The 24577-nt window shown below is 48.7% G+C and overlaps 1 protein-coding gene across 8 annotated transcripts in view; it reads right to left on the reverse strand.

Moving 5' to 3' along the window:
- The window catches only part of raskol (Ras GTPase-activating protein raskol), a 249508-nt gene that overhangs the window by 50283 nt on the left and 174648 nt on the right, over positions 1-24577 (reverse strand). For all 8 annotated transcript variants that reach the window (XM_065451149.1, XM_065451146.1, XM_065451148.1 and 5 more), the window contains one exon: positions 5606-5690. In XM_065451149.1, coding sequence (XP_065307221.1) covers positions 5606-5690 — 85 coding nt within the window. The remainder of the gene's footprint in view (positions 1-5605; positions 5691-24577) is intronic.

A 24577-nucleotide genomic window follows, 5' to 3' on the forward strand; every position in this document is an offset into this window, starting at 1 on the left:
CCGGTTTCTCTGGTTTGATGCCATTCCCGTCACCCAAAACAGTAACATTGTCAAATGGCACATGACCCGGGTACCATTTGGATCAACATCAAGCCCTTTCTTGCTCATGACGACTATTCATCACCACTTGGACAACGCTTGTGAGGACAAAGCGCTTGCTTCTATTTTGAAGAAGCCCTTTTATGTAGACGATTTACTGGTGGGTGCAGAGACATTCGAAGATGGTCTGAGCATCTATGAGCGATCGAATGCAATTATGCGAGATGCAGGCATGAGTCTCAGAAAATGGAAGACCAATAACCAGCAACTACAAAACATTTTCGACAACCAGGAGGAGCAAGTAGAAGGTGCATCAAGGGAATCAACTGCAGTTTTGGGAATGCAATGGGATACCGAAACTGATTACTTCAAATTTTCTTCCAAATCTATAGCCCAATACTTAGCCTCAGCTCAGCCGGACACAAGACGTACACTTCTCAAGGCTGCTTCCCAAATTTTCGACCCTCTTGGTATTCTCTCCCCTTTCACCGTCACTGCAAAGCTTTTGTTTCAACGCCTGTGGGTTTTAGGCCAGTATTGGGATGACCAGTTACCAGAGGAGACCAAGACGACATGGACAGCATGGTGCACGGATGTAATCCAGCTTGGCTTCATGAAGATTCTGCGCTGCATGAGAGATGGGCTATATGAAGCAGTCAAGAAGGCAGAGCTGCATATATTCGTCGACGCCAGCCTGAAGGCTAATGGAGCATGTGTCTATTTGAGAACAGTTGATGACGACGTAAATACAGCTAATTACCAATAATAGCGAAGTCTCGAGTAGCACCTACCAAGATTTTAACACTGCCGAAGCTCGAGCTTATGGCTGCGGTAGTAGGAGCCAGATTATTAAAGTACATCCGCACATCGTGGGATTCCACGCATTTTCCCTGCGTCATGTGGACAGACTCCATGGTCACATTGAGCTGGATCCGGGGTGACCGTAACAAGTTGGGTCAGTTTGTAAAGCACAGAGTGACTGAAATCGCAGCATTTGCTGACCCTCAGCTATGGCGTTACTGCCCAGGAGAAGACAACCCCTCAGATTTATTGACTAGGGGCGTATGTTTAAAGATACTACGTACATGTCGCAACAGGTGGAGGGGACCTGAATGGTTATCCCAGCCAAGATCAACCTGGCCTACAGACTCAGACATGAGCACACCGATCTACGAAGAGTCAGAGTGTGACACGCAACAAGTACTTCTTCAAGCGCCGAGAATAGTGGACACCTTGATTGACTTAAGGAACTTTTACAACCTACAGAAGCTCCTGTGCGTCGATGTTGATGTCGATGATCGATGTCGTCGTATTGAAACGTCGCTCGGTGGAACTATTTCGACAGAGTAGCTAAACAAGGCTGAAATGTTCTGGATCTGTCGTGTCCAGCTCGAAGTATTCACGAATAACATCAAACACCTTTGGCTTAGAGACACTGTCCAGAAACACTCCGTACCGCGCGATCTCCACCCTTACGTTGATCACAGCGGGCAGTTTCAACTTGGTAGCCGACTTGAAAGAATGAACGCTACGTATGACGAAAAGCACCCAGTTATTCTACCGCAAAGGCATCCCTAGACGGCCTTAGTTGTTACTGAAGCTCACTGTAGAGTTTTACATGGCAGTGTGGCAAGCACTACGATGCAGATTCGACAGCGTTACTGGGTTATAAGTGCTCGACAAGAAGTTAAGTGGATCATCAATGTTTGCTTTCTCTGCAAAAAATACAACGGCAAACCTGTAAAGGTGCAATTTGCGCCAATGACTGAAGACAGGCTTCTCACATCACGGCCGTTTGAAGTTGTGGGATTAGACTTTGCAGGCCCACTACAGTGAAAGCTCGTTAATTCGAACTTCAATAATTCGAATTTATGGATAATTAGAACTGTACGATGTGGTCCGGCCAAGCTCCACAGAAGTCTATGTATAAAAAAGTCTTAATTCGAACGCGAGAAGGTTCCCTCACGGATAATTCGAACTACGCTCACCTGGCACACGGCCAGAGAAAAGCACCTACTGCCTACACACAAGGCTGCATTGCCTCCGAAACGGAGAGAACGGCGAGAGAAGGCAAAATCGGAAAAAAATCTAACCGATGCGGGGTCAGCCAGAAGGCAGTGGCGGCTGCCGCCTCTCCGTTTTACGTAACCTCCAAGACTTCTTGCCCGTTGCGAATCTCGGAGGCTGTGCAAATTTTGTACAGCTGCTAATGTTGTGCGGAGATGGCACGGCAAGCACCAAAACACAGCGAATCAAGTACGTCGCAGCTGCACTTGCAATCAAGAACCAACGAATCAGGGCCTTCGCCACCTTCACATGTTCAGCGTCTTTGTCTCGGCAGTCTTCATCGGTTGGGCACCTCTATTTTCAGCTTAGGAGGTATCGGCCGTCACGAATCATTGTGATAGTGTTAAGCCGCGGCTAACGTTCGTTTCGGTGGGCATCGGTGGTGTGGCACAGTCGGACCCAGAGCTTCGACTTGAAGATGGCGTGTGCCCGCGGCACACGCCATCACTTTCTGACACGCCAAATTTCTGACATGCCCTACTGCTTCCAAATCGCAGTGTACTGTTGCTCTCCTTCACTTTCGTTAGTTCGAACTTTCGTTAATTCGAACTGAAGCGGCTTCCCCTTGCGGTTCGAATTAACGAGCTTTTACTGTATATGTAAAGCAACATGAGACTGATGGAGTTACATACAAAGCTTATATTCTGTTGTTCACATGTGCGACCACGAGAGCTGTACACCTTGAATTGACGAGTGTAATCTCTACAAGCTCCTCCTTACTAGCGTTCCGTAGGTTTTTGGCTCGTAGAGGAGTGCCCGTAACACTGTACTTCGATAATGCTCTCGCATTTAAGAGAGCATCGCGTGACCTATTTGACATTTGGAACACCATGAAGAGCTCTCCATTTGCATCTTTGCTCTTGACGCATTGCATAGAATGGAAATTTATTATGCCAGGTGCCCCTTGGTGGGGCGGGTGGTGGGAGAGACTTCTTCGATCAGTCAAGTCATCTTTACACAAAGTTCTGGGAAAGAGCAAGCTCAACAACAAACAAACAGACTGTACTGCTGGAGGTAGAGGCAGTTATCAATTCAAGACCCCTAACCTATACGTATACGGACGCTAGAGAGCCTTCACTATGTCCTGCTCATTTTCTGGTTGGGAGCTCATTTCTTGCCTCTCCAGAGCAAACCAACGGTGACGACGAAGCTCGAAGTGCACAGGCTGTGCGACGTGACCTCAGCAAGAAGTTGCGATACCGCCAGAAGCTCGTGGACCATCTGTGGATCCGTTGGAAGAAAGAATACCTCCTCGAGCTGCGGGCCCTTCACCTTTACGTATTGCATCCTAGTAGCAGTCTACAAGTAGATGATGTAGTACTCATCGAGGAACCCAACATCTCTAGATGTATTTGGACACTGGAACGAGTCGTGGACATCTTCCCTGGTCAAGATGGAATAATCCGAGCCTGCCGTGTGAAAGCTCAAGATGGCAAGCTTATAAGAAGGTCAGTGCAGAAATTTTACAAGCTTGAATAGGACAATGCTACTGGGGGGCGGGAGTATGTAGAAAAAGATGAATAAGCGGGGCAGGTGGGCACTGAAAAGAAGTTGGAACAATGAGTAGCTCTTTGTCTGGTTTCTTCGTGTCTCGTTAGTTTTATACAGGCATTGTCTGAACACATAGCCAACCGGTTTCCAACAGGCAAATTCCAAGACTTCATCTCGTCCAGAACCAGATTTGCAATCTTGTGACCCGTCGCTTCCCCTTTGGGTTGCCCCGAGACAAAGAAGGCGGCTTTCGACTCTATTTGTTTCTTTAACGAAATATGTCACAATAGGGTAAAAGCTGCGTATCTCTATTGTTACTGCCATCCACAGCGATCGAAAATACTTGCTGTTTTAGGGCATCCAGCAAAGGAGTCTCCATGTTGGCGGCCATTTTTCAAACAATTGACATTGTTTTTGTTCATCCACAGGCGTAGTGTTTCGCTTCTTCGCACTTGGGGAACATCTTGCGGAAAAGTGGTCCGGCATGGTCGCTGCCACTTCAACTAAAAACGCCGTGAAGAGGCATTCTGCATGAATCACACCGAGGTCGTTGTCGCTGTGTAGAAAACTTGCTAGGCTCTGCTGGCTGTCCGCGGCTTGCACATATCCCCGATGCTTTTTTGAAGCGATGTGGACCTTGATGTCAGACTTGCCGCCATGCGAGATGTTCACATCACAGGAACACGTGGTGCAGAATCTGAACTTCTCCCCTTTCTTCGACGGCATGAAGCACGGAAATTCTGCCGTGAACGATTTCAAAAAGACTTGGAAGTACTGTCGGGGCTTCGGGCTCGCCACTGCACTGCGAAGCCGTTACAGGCGGAGTCGCACTGCGTCCGACGCGACAGCTAGTCACACAAAGGGCAAGGCCAACACTGCAGTGACTGAAGTCCAAACCTGCGCGCCCGCGTGAACAAAGGCAACAGCATGGCAACAGGTTTGTGGAGGTGCTAGAGGCACTATCAGCACTATTGAGCTTTGGATATGGATTCGTGACCCCCCCTAGTAGACGACAGAAGTCACTACAACCTTGCAGCTGCTGATGATGATACCACGCATACGTGTTGCCCTCTCTTGTGGCGGCGCAAGGTACCAGGGTGTAGTTTTACTACATTTTCACGTTTTCTTTTTTTGCAAATAAAATGTTTCCCATAAAATTTCAAGCAAGATTTGTAAAATTGCAAGATTGCTCGAAATTCGTACATTTTATGGAAAATTCGGAAGAGTTGGCAGGTATGAAATAGTAACCACAACTACCTCATCTTAACAATGAACAATGACTGAGGTTTTTCAGAGCACGAAAAGGGACGAGAGACAGAGGCAAGACGAGGACACAGCGCTAACTTCCAACAATTGTTTTATTCCACGAAGCGGTACACATATATATAGGTAACAGACAACACCGTACGCATGCGCATATGTACCGATTTCTAATCAAATGAGACAGCAACGAGACATGTGTAATGGAAAGTTAAGATTACACGTCTCGTTGCTGTCTCATTTGATTAGAAATCACTACATATGCGCATGCGTACGGTGTTGTCTGTTACCTATATATATGTGTACCGCTTCGTGGAATAAAACAATTATTGGAAGTTAGCGCTGTGTCCGCGTCTTGCCTCTGTCTCTCGTCCCTTTTCGTGCGCTAAAAAACCTCAGTTATGGAATACCAACACGCCCTAACCTACACTTTTTCAATGAACAATGCTTACATTGCCATGCTGTTACATTCATAAGCTCTGCTTAGTAAAATTGCGAGCTCATGCTCATAAACACACTTTAGAATGTTCATGTGGTGTTGAATATTCGTAAACTATTGAATATGAATGTTAAAGATAGGATATTCAATTCATATTCAAATTTTCAAATATTTGGGCACCCCTTGTATACACATCTGTAATCTTATCTTCTATGGCCTAACACAGATACTTTCATGACTGTACATGCAAATGGACGAAGCTCCAAAGAGATGTCTGAAATATTGAAAGGCAATTGCTTAGTGGCTCACCTGTCCGGAGGGCATAGTGGTAAGCAAATCTGGAAGGGCTCTTGGTAGCTCTCTAGGTATTGTGGTACTTGGGGCCAGGGCACTCCTGCACATATACCATGACTTCAATACAACTGACCAGAAACAAAGGTCGAGTTGCGAGGTGCAAGAAGGACACTAGTTTGGCAAGCAATTTTCTTTTCTTGCATACCTTACAGATCTGGTTGAAGGAATGGGTAAAGGGGATATACTACACACTAGTGATACAAACAGAAGCACAAGCTGTGTAACGGTACAGAAATAATAAATATAGCAAATACAATAACAAAAAATTTAATAACTACAAAAATGAAACAATCACTGACAGATGTGCACTGATTTATGGAAATGTATAATGGAATGATGCTACGCATAGCGAGACTGTAACCCCCAGAATAATATAAACCAGCAAGGTCTAAAAAGAAAGAAAGAAAAAAGCCAGTAATGATTAACAAGTATTTAATAAAATATCCAATGTTGGAGAGAAAACTGTAGTTGTGGATATTTGTGTATCACAGTTCTAATATATAGTCAAAACCCACGATAACAAAACTCCACGACAACAAAATATTGTAACGGATACAAAAGGCGCGGACAAAAAGAGAGAAGAGAAGAGAAGACGAAGAGTTTGAGAGGCCGGGCTGCGCTACGACCACGCTACGATCATCATCCATCGCCTGTAAATAAAACCATTTCTTCGCAACTCTTCGTAACAGTTGTGGTGGAAGGTGCGGGTTAATCGACACCCGAAGACGGAGGCTGAAGCAGAAGTTCTTTGACGGAGCCGTCGCCTTGCTGGACTCCCACCGAATCTACCGGAGTCGATATGTCTCACGACGCAGACGAACGGCCCATTCCAACAGCTGCGCCGACAAGTTCTGTTCTACAACTGAGAGATGCGCGTCCCTTCGCCGGAAGATGGGACGAAGATGTCGAGGAATGGCTCATCCAATATCACCGGGCGTGTGCCACCAACAAGTGGAACAGCACTTCTCAGCTTTCGAACGTCGTGTTCTTTTTAATGGATACGGCGTTGTTGTGGTTCAACAACCACGAGGAAACATTCACAACATGGGGAAGATTTGTTTTCGAAATCAAAGAGCAATTCGGCGACTCCGCGACAAAAAAGAAAAGGGCAGAACAGACGCTACTGCAACGTGCGCAAGTGCCAGGCGAAACCTGCACGACCTACATTGCGGCGGTAATAAAACTGTGTAGGATGGTAGACTCTGGAATGTCTGAGGAAGACAAAGTCGGGCACATCCTGAAAGGAATTGCCGAAGACGTTTATAATTTTCTCATCGCAAAGGACAACCTGGCTTCTGTCGCTGACATCATTCGGCACTGTCGTACTTTCGAGCAACATAAGACGAGGTGCTTCATGCCGAAGTTTGGCAGGCTAGCCAATGTGACCACAGTTGCAAGCGTGGACAGCAACCAGCCCCTCGATCTGGCATCAACGATGCGACAAATAGTTCGGGAAGAGCTCAGCCTGCACGCGCAAGTGACACATCCAGGCACTCACAGCTTCCGCCTACCACCAGATTTCGAGCCAAACGTGGCATCCTTCTCCCTGTATCCTGCGGCGAGGGACACTGGGGATTATGAACTCGCGCCCCGACAGCAGCCAAGTCTCTATGACAGAGGCCCTACTTACGACGCTCGGCCACAACGAGAGCAGCCGCGTTTTTACCCCCAAGGCCCTGTGACTTCTGTCAGGCCGCGACAAGAACAGCACCGACCCTACTACCACGACGCGACTTATGAACAACATAACGGATTTCAGCTAGCAGCAGAGACACGTTATCCACATGACAACAAACTTTCTCGACGCCGGCAGCAGCCTAGCATTCGTTTCGAGGAAGATGCTGTGAACCGCGACCCTCCCGTGTGCTACAACTGCGGTTCCACAGGTCATATTGCTCGGTATTGTCGCCACGGCCGTCAATCACGAAGGACACCACCGATGTTCTCGCCACCCAGAACCCGTACTTCATATGACTTGCGGACGACCGATTCCCTTCCAATGGAACACTTCTCACACGCGACCAGACGCAGCGATTCGCCAGCTTCTGAGTGGAGTTTGACGCCACCAAGTAACCGTCCCCGTCGCTCTCTGTCCCCTTGGCGCTGTTCTTCGTCACCGCTGCCAGGAAACTAGCATCCACGGCCAATGGAGGTGTGGTCGCCGGACGGTCTTTGCAAGAAATACCTCTGCCTGTTGTGATGTTCAAAAACAAAGTGAATGTCTCGATTGACGGAATACCGACCATGGTGTTAGTTGATACTGGGGCGACTGTGTCTGTGATGAGCCTCGCTTTCAAAAACCGTCTAGGCCACAAAGTTATGTTTTCTTGGAACGACGGTATTACCTTTTGTGGAGTAGGCGGCGAGTGGCTTCAACCCCTTGGTGTTTGTGCTGTGAGTGTTTTGTTGGCTGGGAAAGTGTTTGTGTCAGAATTCCTTGTTCTTTCTCGTTGTTCGCACGATGTTATTCTTGGTATAGATTTTCTTGAACAGTGCGGCGCTTCCGTGGACTGTGGTTGTGGCGAAATATCATTCAACAAGTTATTTATATCAGCACAGCCCGAACAAAGCTCGGGTGGTGAAGACAGGGACACAGACACTCTCAGTGTTCTTGATGAAGTGATTGCACCATCGTGGTGCCTGACGCCCGTTCGTGTTTCTGCAACTACTGTGGATGCTGATTGTGTTGACCTTGTAGTTAGGCCTCTCTGCATAAACTGTGCTAAAAAAGATATACTTGTTGCCTGCTCTGTCGTGTGCATGACGAAGGGAGTCGCCACATTGTGGGCGCTGAACTGTTCCGCCACGCCGGTTGTCCTTCCTTGTGGTATGAAAATCGCCCTCTTCGATAAAACCGCATGTAGCTCAACAGCGGCACTAACTACGGACGTTTCTACAGCTTGCTCTCCTTGCGATAATCGCCATTCTGAAGAGCTAATGCTCGGCATGATCAGCAAGGCTCTCGGCACATCGGAACGGCAAGCACTGGTACAGGTCCTTGCCAGACATGAGGCTGCATTCGACTTCACGCATGGAGATGCACCCCTTCATTTACCGTCGTCCCGCGCTCGTCACAGAATAGATACCGGCTCAGCACACCCCATCCGCCGGAAGCCCTACCGAGTGTCATCGGCCGAGCGCAAAGTTATAGCAGAGCAAGTCAAGGAGATGATGAACAAAGGTGTTGTTCAAGAGTCGTGTAGTCCATGGGCAGCCCCAGTAATCCTGGTGCGAAAAAAAGATGGCTCCTGGAGATTCTGCGTGGACTACAGACATCTAAACGCAGTGACAAAGAAGGATGTATATCCACTACTGCGAATCGATGACGTCCTTGATTGCTTACACGCTGCTTCTTACTTCTCAACACTTGATTTGCGATCAGGGTATTGGCAAATACCTATGGACCCTGCTGACAAAGAAAAGACCGCTTTCGTGACTCCAGACGGCCTATTCGAATTTAATGTTATGCCTTTTGGCCTTTGCAATGCTCCTGCCACCTTTGAAAGATTCATGGACACAGTACTACGTGGTCTAAAGTGGAAGATATGCATGTGTTACCTCGATGATGTTGTAATCTTTGGCCGCACATTTGAAGAACATAACGAACGCCTCAGCCTCATTCTCGACTGCATTGAGAAAGCTGGACTGGTTCTAAACTCAAAAAAGTGTCGGTTCGGCAAACGTCAAACACTGGTCCTGGGACACTTAGTCGACAAGGATGGCGTCAGATCCAATCCTCGTAAGATTGAAGCGGTGAGCTCCTTCAAGCCACCGCAGTCAGCACGAGAACTCCGCTCAATCATTGGCCTATGTTCGTATTTTCGCCGTTTTGTTCCCCGGTTTGCCGACATCGTTTACCCGTTGACAAGTATTTTGCGACAAAATGCATCCTTCAATTGGACACCAGAATGTGACGCATCATTATCTCAACTAAAGTTTATACTAACGTCAGCACCCCTCTTGCGTCACTTTGATCCATCTTGCCCGACTGAAGTTCACACTGATGCTAGTGGAATCGGGATAGCAGCGGTGCTTGTACAACGTCACAGTGGCGCCGAACATGTCGCATATGCCAGCCGTTGCCTGAGCAAATCTGAACGCAATTATATGGTTACGCAATAGGAATGCCTGGCAGCCGTTTTCGCCATACAAAAGTTTCGGTGTTATCGTTACGGTAGACCATTCAAGATTATCACCGACCACCATTCTTCATGCTGGCTGGTCGGTTTGCGTGATTCCTCTGGTCGCCTCGCACGTTGGGCGCTGCGCCTCCAGGAATACGACTTTGTGGTATCGTACAAGAGTGGCCGTCGTCACGCTGACTGCCTCTCTCGGATTCCTCTTGCAACTACCGACTGCGATGCTGAGAATTTTGACGACGGTCTCGCTGCTGTTACTTCTACGTGCCCTGACGCAGCAGAGTTTCAGCGAGAACAACGGAATGATCTTACGCTCGATCCGCTTTTTGTCGCCGCCCGTACTTCTAAAGGCAGCGGTCGCTTTACTGTCGTGATAAATTGCTCTACAAAACTAATTACTCCGGTCATGGAGCGCGTTTTCTGCTTGTTGTCCCTGAGAGTCTCCGCTCCTCCGTTCTACGCGCCATGCATGAGGATGTGACATCCGGCCATTTCGACTTCGTACGAACGCTGCACCGCACCCAGGAGCGCTTTTACTGGCCCAAGATGTACGGAACAACCAAGCGCTATGTCGCTAGTTGCAAAACGTGCCAACGTCACAAGCGACCGACCACCGCAGCCCCGGTTCCTCTTCGACCATGACACCGCCGAGTACGCCGTTCGAGCAAGTAGGCATTGACCTTTTGGGTCCATTCCTGTTATCTAACAACAAGAACCGTTGGATAATTGTCTGCGTAGACCATCTTACACGGTATGCAGAAACTGCAGCCATACCGTCTTCTACCGCTGCTTGCGTGGCGGTTTTCCTGCTGCGTTCCGTGGTCCTTCGTCTTGGCCCACCACGTGTCATCATCAGCGATCGTGGTCGCCAGTTCACTGCTGATGCCATTGAAAAGTTACTTCGTTTGTGCACTTCACACCGTCATTTCACACCGTATCATCCACAGACCAATGGCCTCGTTGAAAGGACGAACAGAACGCCGACCAACATGCTTGCCATGTTCGTCTCCTCCAATCATAAGAACTGGGACAACGTGCTTCCATTCATCACTTACGCATACAACACGGCGAAACACGAAACCACGAACTACAGCCCATTTCATCTCTTGTATGCAAGGTTACCGCGAAGCCCTCTGGACACTTTCTTACCCTTCGTACTGCACAGTGACGACTCTGTATCGAAGACTTTGTGTTTCGCCAAAGAAGCCCGTCGAATAGCTCGTCTTCGTACTCTGGCCTCACAAAGTCATCCGAAAGAGCGATACGACGACCGTCACGTACAAGTATCGTTGGAAAAAGGTGACTTGGTTCTTCTTTGGACACCGCAACGCAAGCGTGGATTGTGCCAAAAGTTCTTGTCACAATATTCAGGCTCATTTGTAGTCGTAGACCGCCTGAGCGAACTCACTTACCTAATAGCTCGCCTCCTGTGCAATGGTCGGCGATCAAGCAGAACTCAGCTGACTCATATTGCTTGCCTGAAGCCTTTCTACCCTGCTTGTGCATCCTGACTCGCCCCACGGACTTCGTCTGCTTGCGGGGAAATGTAACGGATACGAAAGGCGCGGACAAAAAGAGAGAATAGAAGAGAAGACGAAGAGAATGAAGAGTTTGAGAAGCCGGGCTCCGCTACGACCACGCTACGATCATCATCCATCGCCTGTAAATAAAACCATTTCTTCGCAACTCTTCGTAACAATATTTTCGTATCCTCTGCGAACGGCCACAGGATTCAATGCATTTAGCACTTCTCGACAACGAAATATCGCTGTACTACAATCCCGCATCAACAAAAATTTCCGGGATGTAACCCCGCGTATTACCTACTTGCGCAAGGCTATCAGGCTCCAAAATGTGCACAAATGTGATTGCTTTACACTAAAATTGTGTAAAATACCACCACATCAGACTTGCGCAGGCGGCGCCAGTTAAGCGCTGGGAGCAATCATGTGCGACGGAAACACGTCATGGCTGCCATCTTGTTTGATGATCACCCATTCGAAGTGGCACGAATGTTCCTACTGGCATGCGACGACAGCTTTTGCACACCTAGTGCAGTGCTTAATGTGCACTTTGGTGAGCAAAATGCAGCAACAGCAAGGAAATCCACATCCCTCCAACGCAGAGCTGTTTATGGTGCTTGAGATGGTGGTCGCAGTATGGAGTGCCACGCATCGGGCCGTGATTGAGTAATCGTCCGGGAATACGCATCTCCTCTTCAAGAATGCTCATTTTCGGTGCCACCCAACAGGCATCACATGCGGATTTGACACCAAACGTAGATTTGCGCAAAGGGGCCGTAATCTTGATCGATTGCTTTCAGTATAGGAAATACAATCACTTTTGTGCTCAGTACCGGACATGTCGGTGTCTACAGGCGACAGCATGCACTGAAGAAATGCTGCTGCTTGCATGGAGCGCTGCTGCTCTGTGTCCGGTGCCAAGTTAGTAAGCAAAATCTCATGTTTCATGTTTCGAACTCATGTTTCATATTCTAGTGATGCTGAAACAGCCGCTATGCCTCTTTTACTAGATGTGTGTCAAGCACCTTTTTTTTTTTGCAATAAAGAACAGCCCACTGTCATCCAATGGCATGTGCTATGCTGCCCAATTGCAGGATTATTTATGGCAGAGTAGCAACATGAGCCTGCAATTGTGTAGAACTAAATTGAAATCTGGGGTTATCAAAACAACGATTTGATTATGAGGCACGCCATAGAGGGAGACACCGGATTAATTTTGACCACCAGAGGATCTTTAATGTGCCCTCAATGCCACGGCATGGGCATTTTACATTTTGCCCCCATCGAAATGCAGCAGCTGTGGCTAGGATCTGACCCCACGTCTAAGAACATCTATAACTGTGACCCCGTGTCTAAAAACGTGTATAAGAAAGTCTGAAATTTCAGATGCAAGAAACTTGCATCGCCGCCTGATTTTGCAGACTTTTTGCCATGAACACAGGTCCGAAACAACATTAATCGTAGCCACCGCTGTCACTATTTTGATTATCTCGCCTCCACGAACCAGCGCTCTTGCATGCAGTTCTGCTGGTAGCTGTAGCTATCACCGCGGCAACACTAAGCCTAGCTACTTTGACGTACGCTACAAAGATTCTTTCTGTTGTGTGTCATGTTTTTCATTGAAACAATTCGCCGCTGTTAGCAATGGCAATGACTCCATCTTTGCATTCCTCGCCATTGTCTTGGAAGCTCGGAAAGCATGGCGCGTTGCATAATGCCGGTTCCCGAAAGCCAGCTTCGCCTCAACGCAGCAATGTTACGCAACGAAGCATACACAAAGTATTGCGGTAAAGCATATCAAGAGTGGGAAGGGGTAATTGTCACGGGACACGGTATGTACACCTTAATTATACATGCGTGCACCTGCCGTCTCCTATCACAGTACAAGCACCGATAAGCCTAATATATGTACTTGCAGGCCTTCAGAGCTATTTGGGATGTGCCTGTGGCGATTTCAGCACTTGAGGTAGTAAAAGGCATGCACTTGTTTTTTTTCGGACGTTTTCGCAGCCCTTTCGCAGCCCCTAATGAGTCTGAAAAACTGGACGTTGACCGTAAATATCAAATTCTGGGGCTTCAAGTGTCAAAACCATGACCTGATTATAAGGCACGTCATAGTGGGGGGCTCCCGATTACTTTTGACCACCTGGGGTTCTTTATTGAGCACCTAAATCCAAGTGTCGCCACTGTGGCCGAGATTGAACCGGAAACACCCCACAGTAATGAGATGCAAACAGAGACAGCTGCAAAAGCCATAGCGTTTCCTAGAGAGAAATTTGGTGCTGTGTTTGTTCAGCTACCATGGGACCGACGGGTAGTAGATAGATTTGTCTAATCCTGATGCTTTTGTCGTAGAACATTTTTGTGGCCATAATAAATACATTGGAGCTGCTGTCTAGATCTTTTTTATTTAAACAGTATTCGGTTTCTCAGTTTAATTCTATCATGCGCTCAAAAGCATTGTCCCTGTATAATTTGTGGGAATCCTCAGGTCCCATAACCATCACACGCATGGCGAACGTCACGTTAGGCGCATGCTTGCCAAGCAAGTTGGGGAGGGGGGGAACCTTCCTTTTGCAGGTGGCGCACGGGAACGGCAAGCACCGTCAGCGCCACCGGGTGTCACGTGAGATTCCTCTGACATAGCTCGAGAGTCTTTGATCACCAGTAAACGGTGAGTGTGGAAGTCTCCGCCGGCACTCTCGTTTTCCTCCACATAGTTAGTCAACTGCGTTTTTGTCGTGCCAATTGCTGCGATCTCCCTGCATCCCTAGCTGGTAAGTCAGAAGCCCTTCTTTACCTAGCGTATTATTCTCTTCAAGGGAACCCTCAGTGATGTCAACTATAGCTAGCTGGCCTACTCGAAGCGTTAGTCGCAAACGTAATAAATGCTTTTCGAGTGCACACATGGTTGTCGTCTATTGTTTCCTCGAGCTCGTACTGGACCACGATTGATGGGCAGACATGCGCCAACCACAGGGCTCGGTGTGCCAAGGCACAGCGCCGTTGGCATCTCCCCCTTATCCCAACATTTGGCATTTCCAACATGGGGCAAGCTCTTGTAAAATGGGGCAACGATTTGTTCTGTGCGAGGAAGGCTTTGTCTGGAACAGCATTATCCCTCCCCCAAAGGCCGATTGCTAGCTAGGTTGGGCATGTGCCTTCTTGAGTGTGAGTTAACACTGCAGCAGTATCCCTGAACTCGTGCATACGCTGAGATTTGCAGTGAGTCTTCTCCAAAGAAATCTATGGCACGTGGGCCACGCAGTGTGCCCGACGAAGGCTAGGCCCGAAGCGAGTGAATGCAGCAGCCGACTTGGTGGCCGATTTTCCAAGTAAATATGTAAATAGTCTCCTTTCTGTATCTTTGGCTATGACCCGCCGTGGTTGCTCAGTGGCTATGGTGTTGGGCTGCTGAACACGAGGTCGCGGTATCGGATCCCGGCCACGGCGGCCGCATTTCGATGGGGGTGAAATGCGAAAATACCTATGTACTTAGATTTAAGTGCACGTTGAAGAACCCCAGGAGGTCCAAATTTCCGGAGTCCTCCACTACGGTGTGCCTCATGATCAAAAAATGGTTTTGGCACCTAAAACCCCATAATTTCTTTATCTTTGGCTATGGGAGCTGGGCACCAGAAACACTGGTTAGGAAGTCAGCGGGGTGCAGTTCCACAAGTCCGTTCGGAAGTGTGTATTCAGAAGCAAGTGGAGATCACTTAGCTAGGCCTGTATCTCATCGCGGCGACTCATTGGAACCCCTTATGGGGCTTGTGTGGCATTGGTATCTGTCACGGATGCAATTAGGCCTAAGGTCCTTTAGAGCTGCCAGTCGCATGTTCGAAGACGACCATGCAGCGATATTTATGGGTGCAAGCGGATTCGCTAGTTTTACTATACAGTCAAATCTTGATATAACGAATCATGCAGGATCGCTGAAAATTGTTTATTTTGAAATATCATTGTAATGATAAACTTGCGGTTATAAGCCATTGGAAAAACCTAGGAATGAAAATGACGTACCTTGGCAGTAGACGCGTGTGCAGACAAGCATACTCTTAAATAAAGATGTTTCACTCACTTCAAAGCTACATTATTTGAAGAAATCAGTGATTTTCTTCTGGCGCGTGCAGCACGCACGACCAATTAGGAATGCGTCTACATCTTCCACTTTGTATAATACCTCACTGGGTATGTCATTGTACCGAGCGATGAAAGTGCAGACTTTGTTCATGTGCACTAAAACATCAATGTTCGACGTGATCTCATTTTCTGTGTTCGGTGACCCACAGTCCTCTTTCTTTAGGTTGTCATCGTCACTGGAGACGTCGCGAATGGAGTTAACAATCTTTTCGGTTGTCAGGTCCACTGCCGTTAGTGCTGCGCTGTCGCTCTCAATGTAGTCGTCGAAGGAAGAGACGGCGGGAGCAGTTTCACAACGTTGGTCCACAGGTCTCCTGGGTTGTTGTCGGTCAGCTCCGGGTCATCTTCAAGCTCCAAATGTTCTTTGACAAGCCCTGCTTTTCACCAGCAGTTGCTAATGGTGGACACATTTAAGTTCTACCAAGCTCCTGTGAGAATTTCCGCTGCCTGACAAATATTGATTGTAGTTGGCTGCTAGGTTGATAATCAACCGACGGCGGGCAGCAGTTTCACAACATTGGTCCACAGGTCTCCTGGGTTGCTGTCAATCAGCTCCGGGTCATCTTCAAGCTCCACAGGTTCTTAGACAAGCCCTGCTTTTCACCAGCAGTTGCTAATGGTGGACACATTTAAGTTCCACCAAGCTCCTGTGAGAATTTCTGCTGCCTGACAAATATTGATTGTAGTTGGCTGCTAGGTTGATAATCAACCGCTGCACAAAGCACTTAGGAAATTCTGCTTTCACATTCTTTATACAGTAAAAGCTCGTTAATTTACAACTCGCTAATTCGAAATTTCATATCATTCGAAGTAGCCGTCGTGGTCCGTCCAGCAATGTATTGAAAACAATATGTAACACATCCAGCTCACTCACACTGAAATCCACACCGTCACCGATAATTCAAACTTAGCACCATCGTGGATGGGGATAGTGCTAGTTCACAGGAGCACGTTGGCGGTGCTGGCGTCACTGCACCAGCAGTGCGACTTTGCTTTTTCCATCTGCAACCCTTTGTTTAGGCCTGACTGGAGATAATACGCATTTGCGCCTGGCCAGGCATGGCTAACGCCTCTGTTGCAGGTCGCTTCTCTCCCTTGAGGTTCCATACAAAGCTCAACGGCAATAAAATCGTCGCTGTGCGCCATATACTGTTTGTGTGAGCAAAGCGTGCGAGGGTGAGCCGGCGTACGCAGTTCAATCTCACATGCTCGCGAGCGAGGAAGGCAGGGTGGACGCATGCCCTCTCCTGTCGCGCACAAGGCACGAAGGTGAGGCGGAGGGAAAGAGGGAGGGTGGGGGGCACGACGACATTCTTCTCCGGTAGGGCCATGCGGGCGTCCTATCTTGAAAGCGATCTGTGACGTGGGGAAAGTGTATGCTTGCGTGGGCCTCATCTTTAAACTGATCTGCGATGTTTGTAGAGTGCGCGTAGTGCCGGTAGCTTCGTATGCAATGTGCTTTCTACGTTTCGTTCGCGTTGAAGCGAGCGCAGTACGAAAGTCAAATCACTCGCTGCTACTGACGCGATTCCTCACTCCAGCGTTTTTCAGCGACTTTCCACGGCCATAGAGCGAGATGTGTTCATGTTTATCTGGTCGTGTGTGACACCGTACTAGTTAACTTAGTTAGTAAGCGAATGTTTACAAGGTTATACGGCCGATAAAACTACTATCCTTACTTCTTATAGCTATCTACTAATTTGCTATCGCAATCAATGCTTCGCTTTTCAGGCAAAACTGCGAATTTTTTTTTTTTCTCTGCGTCAGTCGGCGCGACGAATGCATGGATGGAGCAAGAGCCATCTCGACGTTGGGCACGTCGGACTGCGTTGGCTGCGCCTGGTTGCGTTGGCTGCGCCAGTGCATCAAAGTACAGTAAAAGCTTGTTAATTCGGACTTCTAGGGACCGTAAATTATGTCCGAATTAACCGAATGTCCGAATTATCGAACGGACAAAAAAATAAATAAATAAATAAATGCACGACTTTCATTAACAAACCTTTATTGCGCAAAGTAATCGAGAATGCTCGTTTGCTTTCGAGCAGAAACCCGCGCGGATACTATTTTACGAAGTCCTTCCAGGTGCTTAGAAGCTCGCATGCTGTCTGGAGAGTCCCAACAAAATTCTTCCAACACAGCGAGGGCCTCTGCGGCTTCCTTCACAGTGCGAGGGGGCCGAGGCTGCTCCTCTCGCGGCTCCTCTTCCTCCTCAGAATCTTCTCCGTGCAGCACGTCCCTGACAATTTCTTCTTCGGTAAGCGAGCCGGCTGTAACAACGCTGTCATCAATGCCGACGTAATCAGCGAGTGTCACCGCATCCGGCAGAACTCCTCCAAAATCCTCGCAGTCATCTCCATTGTCATCTAGCGACACTTCGGCCACTGCATCATCGCCAGGCTCACGCACAACGAAGCCACTGTGTCTAAAACAGTTGGCGACGACGTGCGCGGGCGTGTTGTGCCAAACGTAGGCAAGGATGTTGACCGCGCTCAAAAGATTCACGTCGTACTGCTTGCCGACTTCATGGCACAGGAGCATCCGTTCCAGCACGCGCCTGCGGTATTTCGTCTTGACATACTGAATTATGCCTTGGTCCATCGGTTGGAGGGCCGATGTTGTGTTCGGCGGCAAGAAAACAACTTCTATGTTGTCCAGTCCGGTGACACTGTTATGTGCACTACAACTGTCCAGCACCATTAACACTTTGCGGTTCTTTGCGGAAAACTGTCGGTCTAACTTCTGCATCCAGCCACGAAAAATTTCCGACGTCATCCAGGCCTTTTTATTCGCTCGGTATTCCACCGGAAGAGCAGGCATGTTCTTAAAGCACCGTGGCTTTTGTGCCTTTCCAATGACGACAAGCGGCAAGCGCTCTGTTCCTGTCATGTTGGCGGCTAAAAGAATGGTGACGCGTTCCTTGGATCTTTTGCCACTGATGCACGGGTCTCCTTTCATGGTCACAGTTTTGTCTGGCAAAGCCTTAAAGAAAAGTGCTGTTTCATCAGCATTAAATATGTCATTTGGATCGTAGGCGGCGATGTGCTCGAGCAGCTGAGCGTTCTTCCAGTTGTTGGCAACGTCTTCGTTGACAGCGCCTCTTTCGCCGCACACAGTCTTAAAAACGAGGCCATGTCGCTCTCTGAAGCGCGCGCACCACCCTTCCGATGCCTTGAATGCATCAATATGCATCATCAGTGCAAACCTCTCGGCTTGCGCCATGATGAGGGGTCCACTCAATGGCAGATTCGCAATACGCGAGTCGACCACCCACCGAAGCAAAGCCTCTTCCAACTCTGGATGAGCTGCTGTTCGCAGACGCTTTCGTGACGCTAGAAACTTCTCGCTTTCGAACGCCTGAAGAATCTGTTCTTCATTTTTCACATACGTGCTCAAGGTACTTCTTTTCATGTCGTACTTCTTCATGGCTTCTTGTCGAGAGAGTCCGTCCTTCAGGGCCCGCAAAATTTCCACCTTGGTAGCCAAGTCCTTCGCCTCGTATTTCGGCCGCTTCGCCAGCATTGCCATCGGCGGAGAATGCAGTGACACGGGCGCACAACAGAAAAGCAGCAATAAAGTTCAATAACTGAGCTGTGCTAAATCCAGCGGTCCTCGGCAAAACAGCGTGCAAGGATGTAGCGCACCAACAGCAACAAAGCGACAAAATGGCCGCGCGACACATGCAAAAACAAAAAAAAGCACCCATCCAGCCACAAGTCAAACCAATTGGATTGGATTGGCCAAGTTTCAGCCACTTGATGTCAATGACGATGCTGCGTTTGGGCAGCGAGGCGTTGGTTTGGGTATCACTTTTGTGCCGCGTTTGCCGTATTTTCGTTTTTGAGCCCCGGTGGCTGCCCGAAATCGTCCGAATTATCCGAGGTGGGCTGGAATCCGTCCGAATTAACGAGAGTTTCGTCCCATAGACTCCTATATATAATTGTAGGGACCAGGCGCGAAGGCCGAATTATCGAGCTTTCACTGTATAGATGTTCTTGTTCATGCAAACGTGACGTAGCGTGTGTGCACTCGTGCTCACGTCACGTCGGTCTATATATGCGCCTTAACCGAGCAATTTTTTCTCTCACTTTCATTAGTTTGAATTTTGTATAATTCAAATTTTTGTAGCATCCCTGCGGAATTCAGATGAATTAGCTTTTACTGTAACGCCCTAGTCTAGGGGCTGCAGCAAGGACGTGTTGTCTGGCAGTAGAAACTCCAAGCGAACGTGCGTCAAGCGAACATTCCCAATGTGAGCTGAGTAGTTGTCGACAACCAGTAGAATTCTTTGGTCATGCCTCCTCATGTGGTCGTTGAGTTTGATGACTCACTTGGAAGAGTTCTCTGGTCATCCAGGCTCCTTTGTTGATGCGGTAGTCATACGGTAACGACATGACGTTTTTCATGCAGCGAGACTTCGCGTACTTGCCAATGGCGAGCAGTTTAATTTTCTTTGTGCCTGTTGCATTGCAGCAGAGCAGGACTGTCACGCGAAGATGCGACTTCTTCGCTCCTTTGGACTGCTGCCCTTTGAAGTGCATCGTCTGGTCTGGCAAGAGCTGATAAAAAACATGCAGTTTCATTCGCATTAAAAGTATTGCCTTCAGAGTACGATTCAACCACCTCAAGAAAACTATCACTGCACCAGAAATCCACGCCTTCTCTGTCAGCAGCCTTTTCCTCGCCCGAGACTACCTGCCAAGTTATTCTGTTCCTTTGGTGGAAACGAAAAAGTCAACCTGAACTGGCATCGAACCCAGTTATTTCAAGTGCATCAGCAAATTCACAGGCTTTTTCTTGGAGCATTGGGTCAGATACGGGAACGTTTTGCAGTCTGGCATATTTCAACCACGTGAGAACAGCTTTGTCCACATTTTGAAAGTTTCCCAGCCGCAGCCATCTCCTCGTAGGAGTGCGTTGCGAATCCCGATGAAGCTTGACAATCTTGTCTCAGTATTGTTCGGAAATGTTTCTTTCGGGATAGTCCTCTGGCGAAAAATTATGAGGGGAGGGAGCTTGCGACCATCAGCCAAACATGCGAGTTTAACTGTTATCCGATTCTTTACGTTTCCAGTGCTTCTAATCCGAACTTCATGTTCACCAGACTTGTGTACTGTCCTAACCATAGGCATATCAAGGTACAATGCAGTCCACTTATAACGATACCACATATAACGATATATCGGTTATAACGATGGGTCGACATGAGAGTGTCATTTTATGCATTAGGTCTATGGGGAAAAAAACCATTTATAACGATAGGTTATTCACCGCATATAGGATATAACGATCAAAAATTTTTTGTCTGGACGGTGTTTTCCTTGCCAAATAATCGTAACATTTGCGTTGCTTAGTTTCCTGAAACGAACGATGTCGAGACGAGGCAATGTTTACCTCCGTAAGTTTGTATCTGCCGCCATTACCGCGCAGTGCGTCCTGCCCACGCAGCGGTAGGCGCAGCGCGCCACAAGATGGCGCTAGCTGCTTCATGCGCGTCGGCCAGTCGCTTCGAGAGAGAGAGAGAGAGAGAGAGAGAGAGAGAGAGAGAGAGAGAGAGAGAAAAGCGACATTCAAAGCGGCGCAGTGGCGCCCGTCCCACATCCCACATCTCTCTCTCTCGTGATAGCAGGCTGACGCCACCAAAGCAGCGTGCAACCAACGGTTCAACCCAATTCGAAATGGTGCCGACAAAGCGCAAAGCTGTGTCGCTTGACACGAAGATGGATATATTGCAGGACTCTCGATGCAGCTTCAAGGTGAGCGCCCTTGTGAAGAAGTATGAGCTCGCCCAGTTAACGATATCAACCCTCTTGAAAACTGGGAGCGCCGCGATTGTGAAGGCAGGAGCTACCAGCGGCCATGCCGATCAGCGGAAAAGGGTTAGAGACCCTTTGTACGCCGATGTTGAAGAGCCGCTTTACCAGTGGTTCATCACCAATTGCTTCGAAAAGGCGGGCTTTGTGCGTGAGGACGAACTTCCCCAACCCACTGAGACCAACACGGTGGAAGCCGCTGATATAACCAAGCTCTGGGAGCTCGTTCCTACTGCTGACACAGGTGGTGCGTCGAAGGAGGAGTTTTTGACTGCAGACAGTGCTGCCTCGTTCTGCGATGAGGTCACCAACGAGGCGATCGCCGAAGATGTGCTGTCTCGACAGACGGCAAAGTTGTGCGACGGTGGCGACGGCAGCAGCGACAGTGACGAGATTGACAGTGGCTCTTTGACCCCGACCTTGATGTCCACGCAAAGAGTGCAGTCGTCGATTTACCGTAAAAACCCGCGTATAGTACGAGGTTTTTTTCCTGTTATTAGCGTCCCAAATTTCCGCCTCGTACTATATGCGGATCCGGACAAAAATTTCAAAGTTCGGCTCGAAGTTTTGGTTTCGTTATTGCTCTGTGGCTACGGCTTGGCTTCGTAATATCTGCATGGCTACGACTTGGCTTTGTTATTGCTGCCTGGCTACGGCTTGCCTTCGCTATTGCAGCGTGGCTACGGCATCGTTTCTTTCTTTGTTGAGTGCGGACCTTGGCAGCTCACGTGTTAACCGCGCTTCGCGAAGTGCATCGTTTTTAGTGAAGGAGCACGATGTCGGGGGCACGGAAGCAGTACTCGGCAGCTTTCAAGCGAAATGTGATTTTAGCGGCAGAGGAAATCGGCAACAGTGCGGCCGGGAGGCAGTTAGGCGTCACCGAGGGAAGTATCCGCGGATGGCGACGGCAAAAAGAAGCACTTTTTGAGTGCAGCGGAAAGCGAAGAAGCTTTCGCGGCCCGAAGAATGGGGCATTCCCTGAAATTGAACTCAAACTGACGGAATTCGTCCGAGAACAGCGAGCCGCGCATCTTGCTGTGAGCGTGGAGCTCATGCAGGCAAAAGCCAGGGAGCTTGCGAGAGAAAAAGGCCTAACGAGCTCCACCTTCAAAGCAAGCAAGCATTGGGTTTATCGGTATATGTGCCGTGCAGGATTTTCATTGCGCCGGAGAACTTCAATTTCACAAAAGCTGCCGGAATCGTTTGAAGAGTTACTGGTGGCTTTCCAGCGCCGCGTTATTTCGTTGCGCAAGTTAAAGAACTTTCAGCTAGGGCAAATCGGCAATGCTGACCAAACACCAGTTTATCTGGACATGCCATCGCCCCTCACCGTGCACGAAAACGGCTCGAAACAAGTTTGTGTCCGGTCCACTGGGAACGAGAAGACGCGTGTTACCGTCATGTTGTCATGCACGGCAGACGGCCGCAAGCTCCCGCCCTATGTCGTCTTCAAGCGCAAGACAATGCCGAAAGGTGAGCTGCCGAAAAATGTCATCGTTAAATGCCATGAGAAAGGATGGATGAATGAGAGTCTTGTGCTCGACTGGATAAAGTCCGTTTGGTGTAGGCGGCCCGGTGCACTGTTGTCGTTCCCGTCCATCCTCGTGCTGGACGCGTTTCGTGGCCATTTGGCCGACTCGGTGAAGAAGCTGTTGCGTGATTGTAATACTGAACTCGTCGTTATCCCTGGTGGGATGACGTCTCAGCTGCAGCCTCTAGATGTTTGCGTCAACAAGCCTTTCAAGGACGCGGTGAAGCGGTGCTACGCAGAGTGGATGCGGTCAGGTGAACCTGCAGTGACGCCAACTGGGCGGCTGAAGCGGGCATCGCCAGCCACGCTGTGCAAGTGGATCGTGGACGCATGGGCGAGCATCCCAGAAGACCTTGTGCGTCGCGCTTTCAAGAAGTGCGGGATCTCGAACGCGCTCGATGGCACCGAGGACGAGTACCTCTGGGAGGATATGTCAGACAAGGAATTGTTTGATGAAAGCGCAGCGGAGGACGACAGTGAATGAAGTGCTGAGTCCGATTTCAATAAATGTTTTCCCCGAGTTTCTCTCACTCGTATTATACGCGGGTAAACCTTTTTTTTCCATTTCTCGTCCCAGAAATTTCACCTCGTATTATATTCGGGTTCGTATTATACGCGGGTTTTTACGGTACTCCTTATTTGATTTTATGCATGCTAAAGGATTGCCGCCAGTGTTCATGCAGCAGCTCAAATCTATGCACACCGCGGTTGTGAAGCTGAAGCTGACGCAAAAGCAAGTGCAGATTTCGGACTATTTCGGCGCGCCTAACCCTTGACACAATCATTGGCGCTAGAAATAAAGTTTGTTTTTCATGGCCTACTTTCTACATCATCTATTCTTTAGAGCAAGTAGCGAATTCGAGTTCGGAGCTGCAAAGGTATGTTCCGCGATCTTAAGAAAAATTTTTTAAACTGCAGTCCAGATATAGCGATCATCGGTTATAACGATCATATTTTTCGTCTTTCTCGATATCATATCGTTATAAGTGGACTGCACTGTACACGGGGGTTTGGTCTGCATTCCCGATGTGTCCAAGTGGCATGTTGGTACAGCAGCGGAGAACAATGACATACTGCTGAAATGCGAGAAGTTTCGATTCGAAGTCCTCGGGTAGTTTCTGACAAATTGAGGTAGTGCGTCGAAGGGAAAAACTGGCCCTTCGCATGAACTTCTGTACCCAGCTGCGTGATGCCTTGAATTGGTTTGGCGCCAAACCCGCGTCTCGTGCAAGTTCACGTGCTTTGCACTGAAGCATTTCAATGCTCATACCAAAAAACCGGGAGCATTGACCAACGAAGTCCGCAAGACAACGCTCCAAATCTGGGAAGCGGCCTTTCTTGGGCCCACGGAAACCCTTTCTATGACTGTTGCAATTGAACAACTCCTGGCGATGCTTCCTCCACACCCTTATCATCGATTCGTTGATGTTCAGGCTTCTTGCGGCCGCTGAGTTACCGACTTTTTCGGCGAGTAGAATAGCGTTGCGATTGAAGCCAGCGGCATACTGAGTGTGAGAGCACGCCATTTTGGATGTAAGCACATTAAGCGGGTAGGAACAGACCAACGTGTCGAAGCGCTGAACAGACAATGCGGCTATGCTCTGCCTGAGGAGTCGGTGGCGTAGGTCACGCCACCAATGGCCCAAACGGATTGCTACGTCACTAGAATCACCTAGTGGCGAGAAAAAGGCACGTCCATTTTGCGTGCCAAGGGGTGCTCGTCGTAGAAACGTGCTCGTCGGCGCGTTTGGTCCCTCCAAGGTGACTTATCGCTGGAGCGC

This window comes from Dermacentor albipictus, chromosome 1, assembly GCF_038994185.2.
Source record: "Dermacentor albipictus isolate Rhodes 1998 colony chromosome 1, USDA_Dalb.pri_finalv2, whole genome shotgun sequence".
Classification (NCBI taxonomy): Eukaryota; Metazoa; Arthropoda; class Arachnida; order Ixodida; family Ixodidae; genus Dermacentor; species Dermacentor albipictus.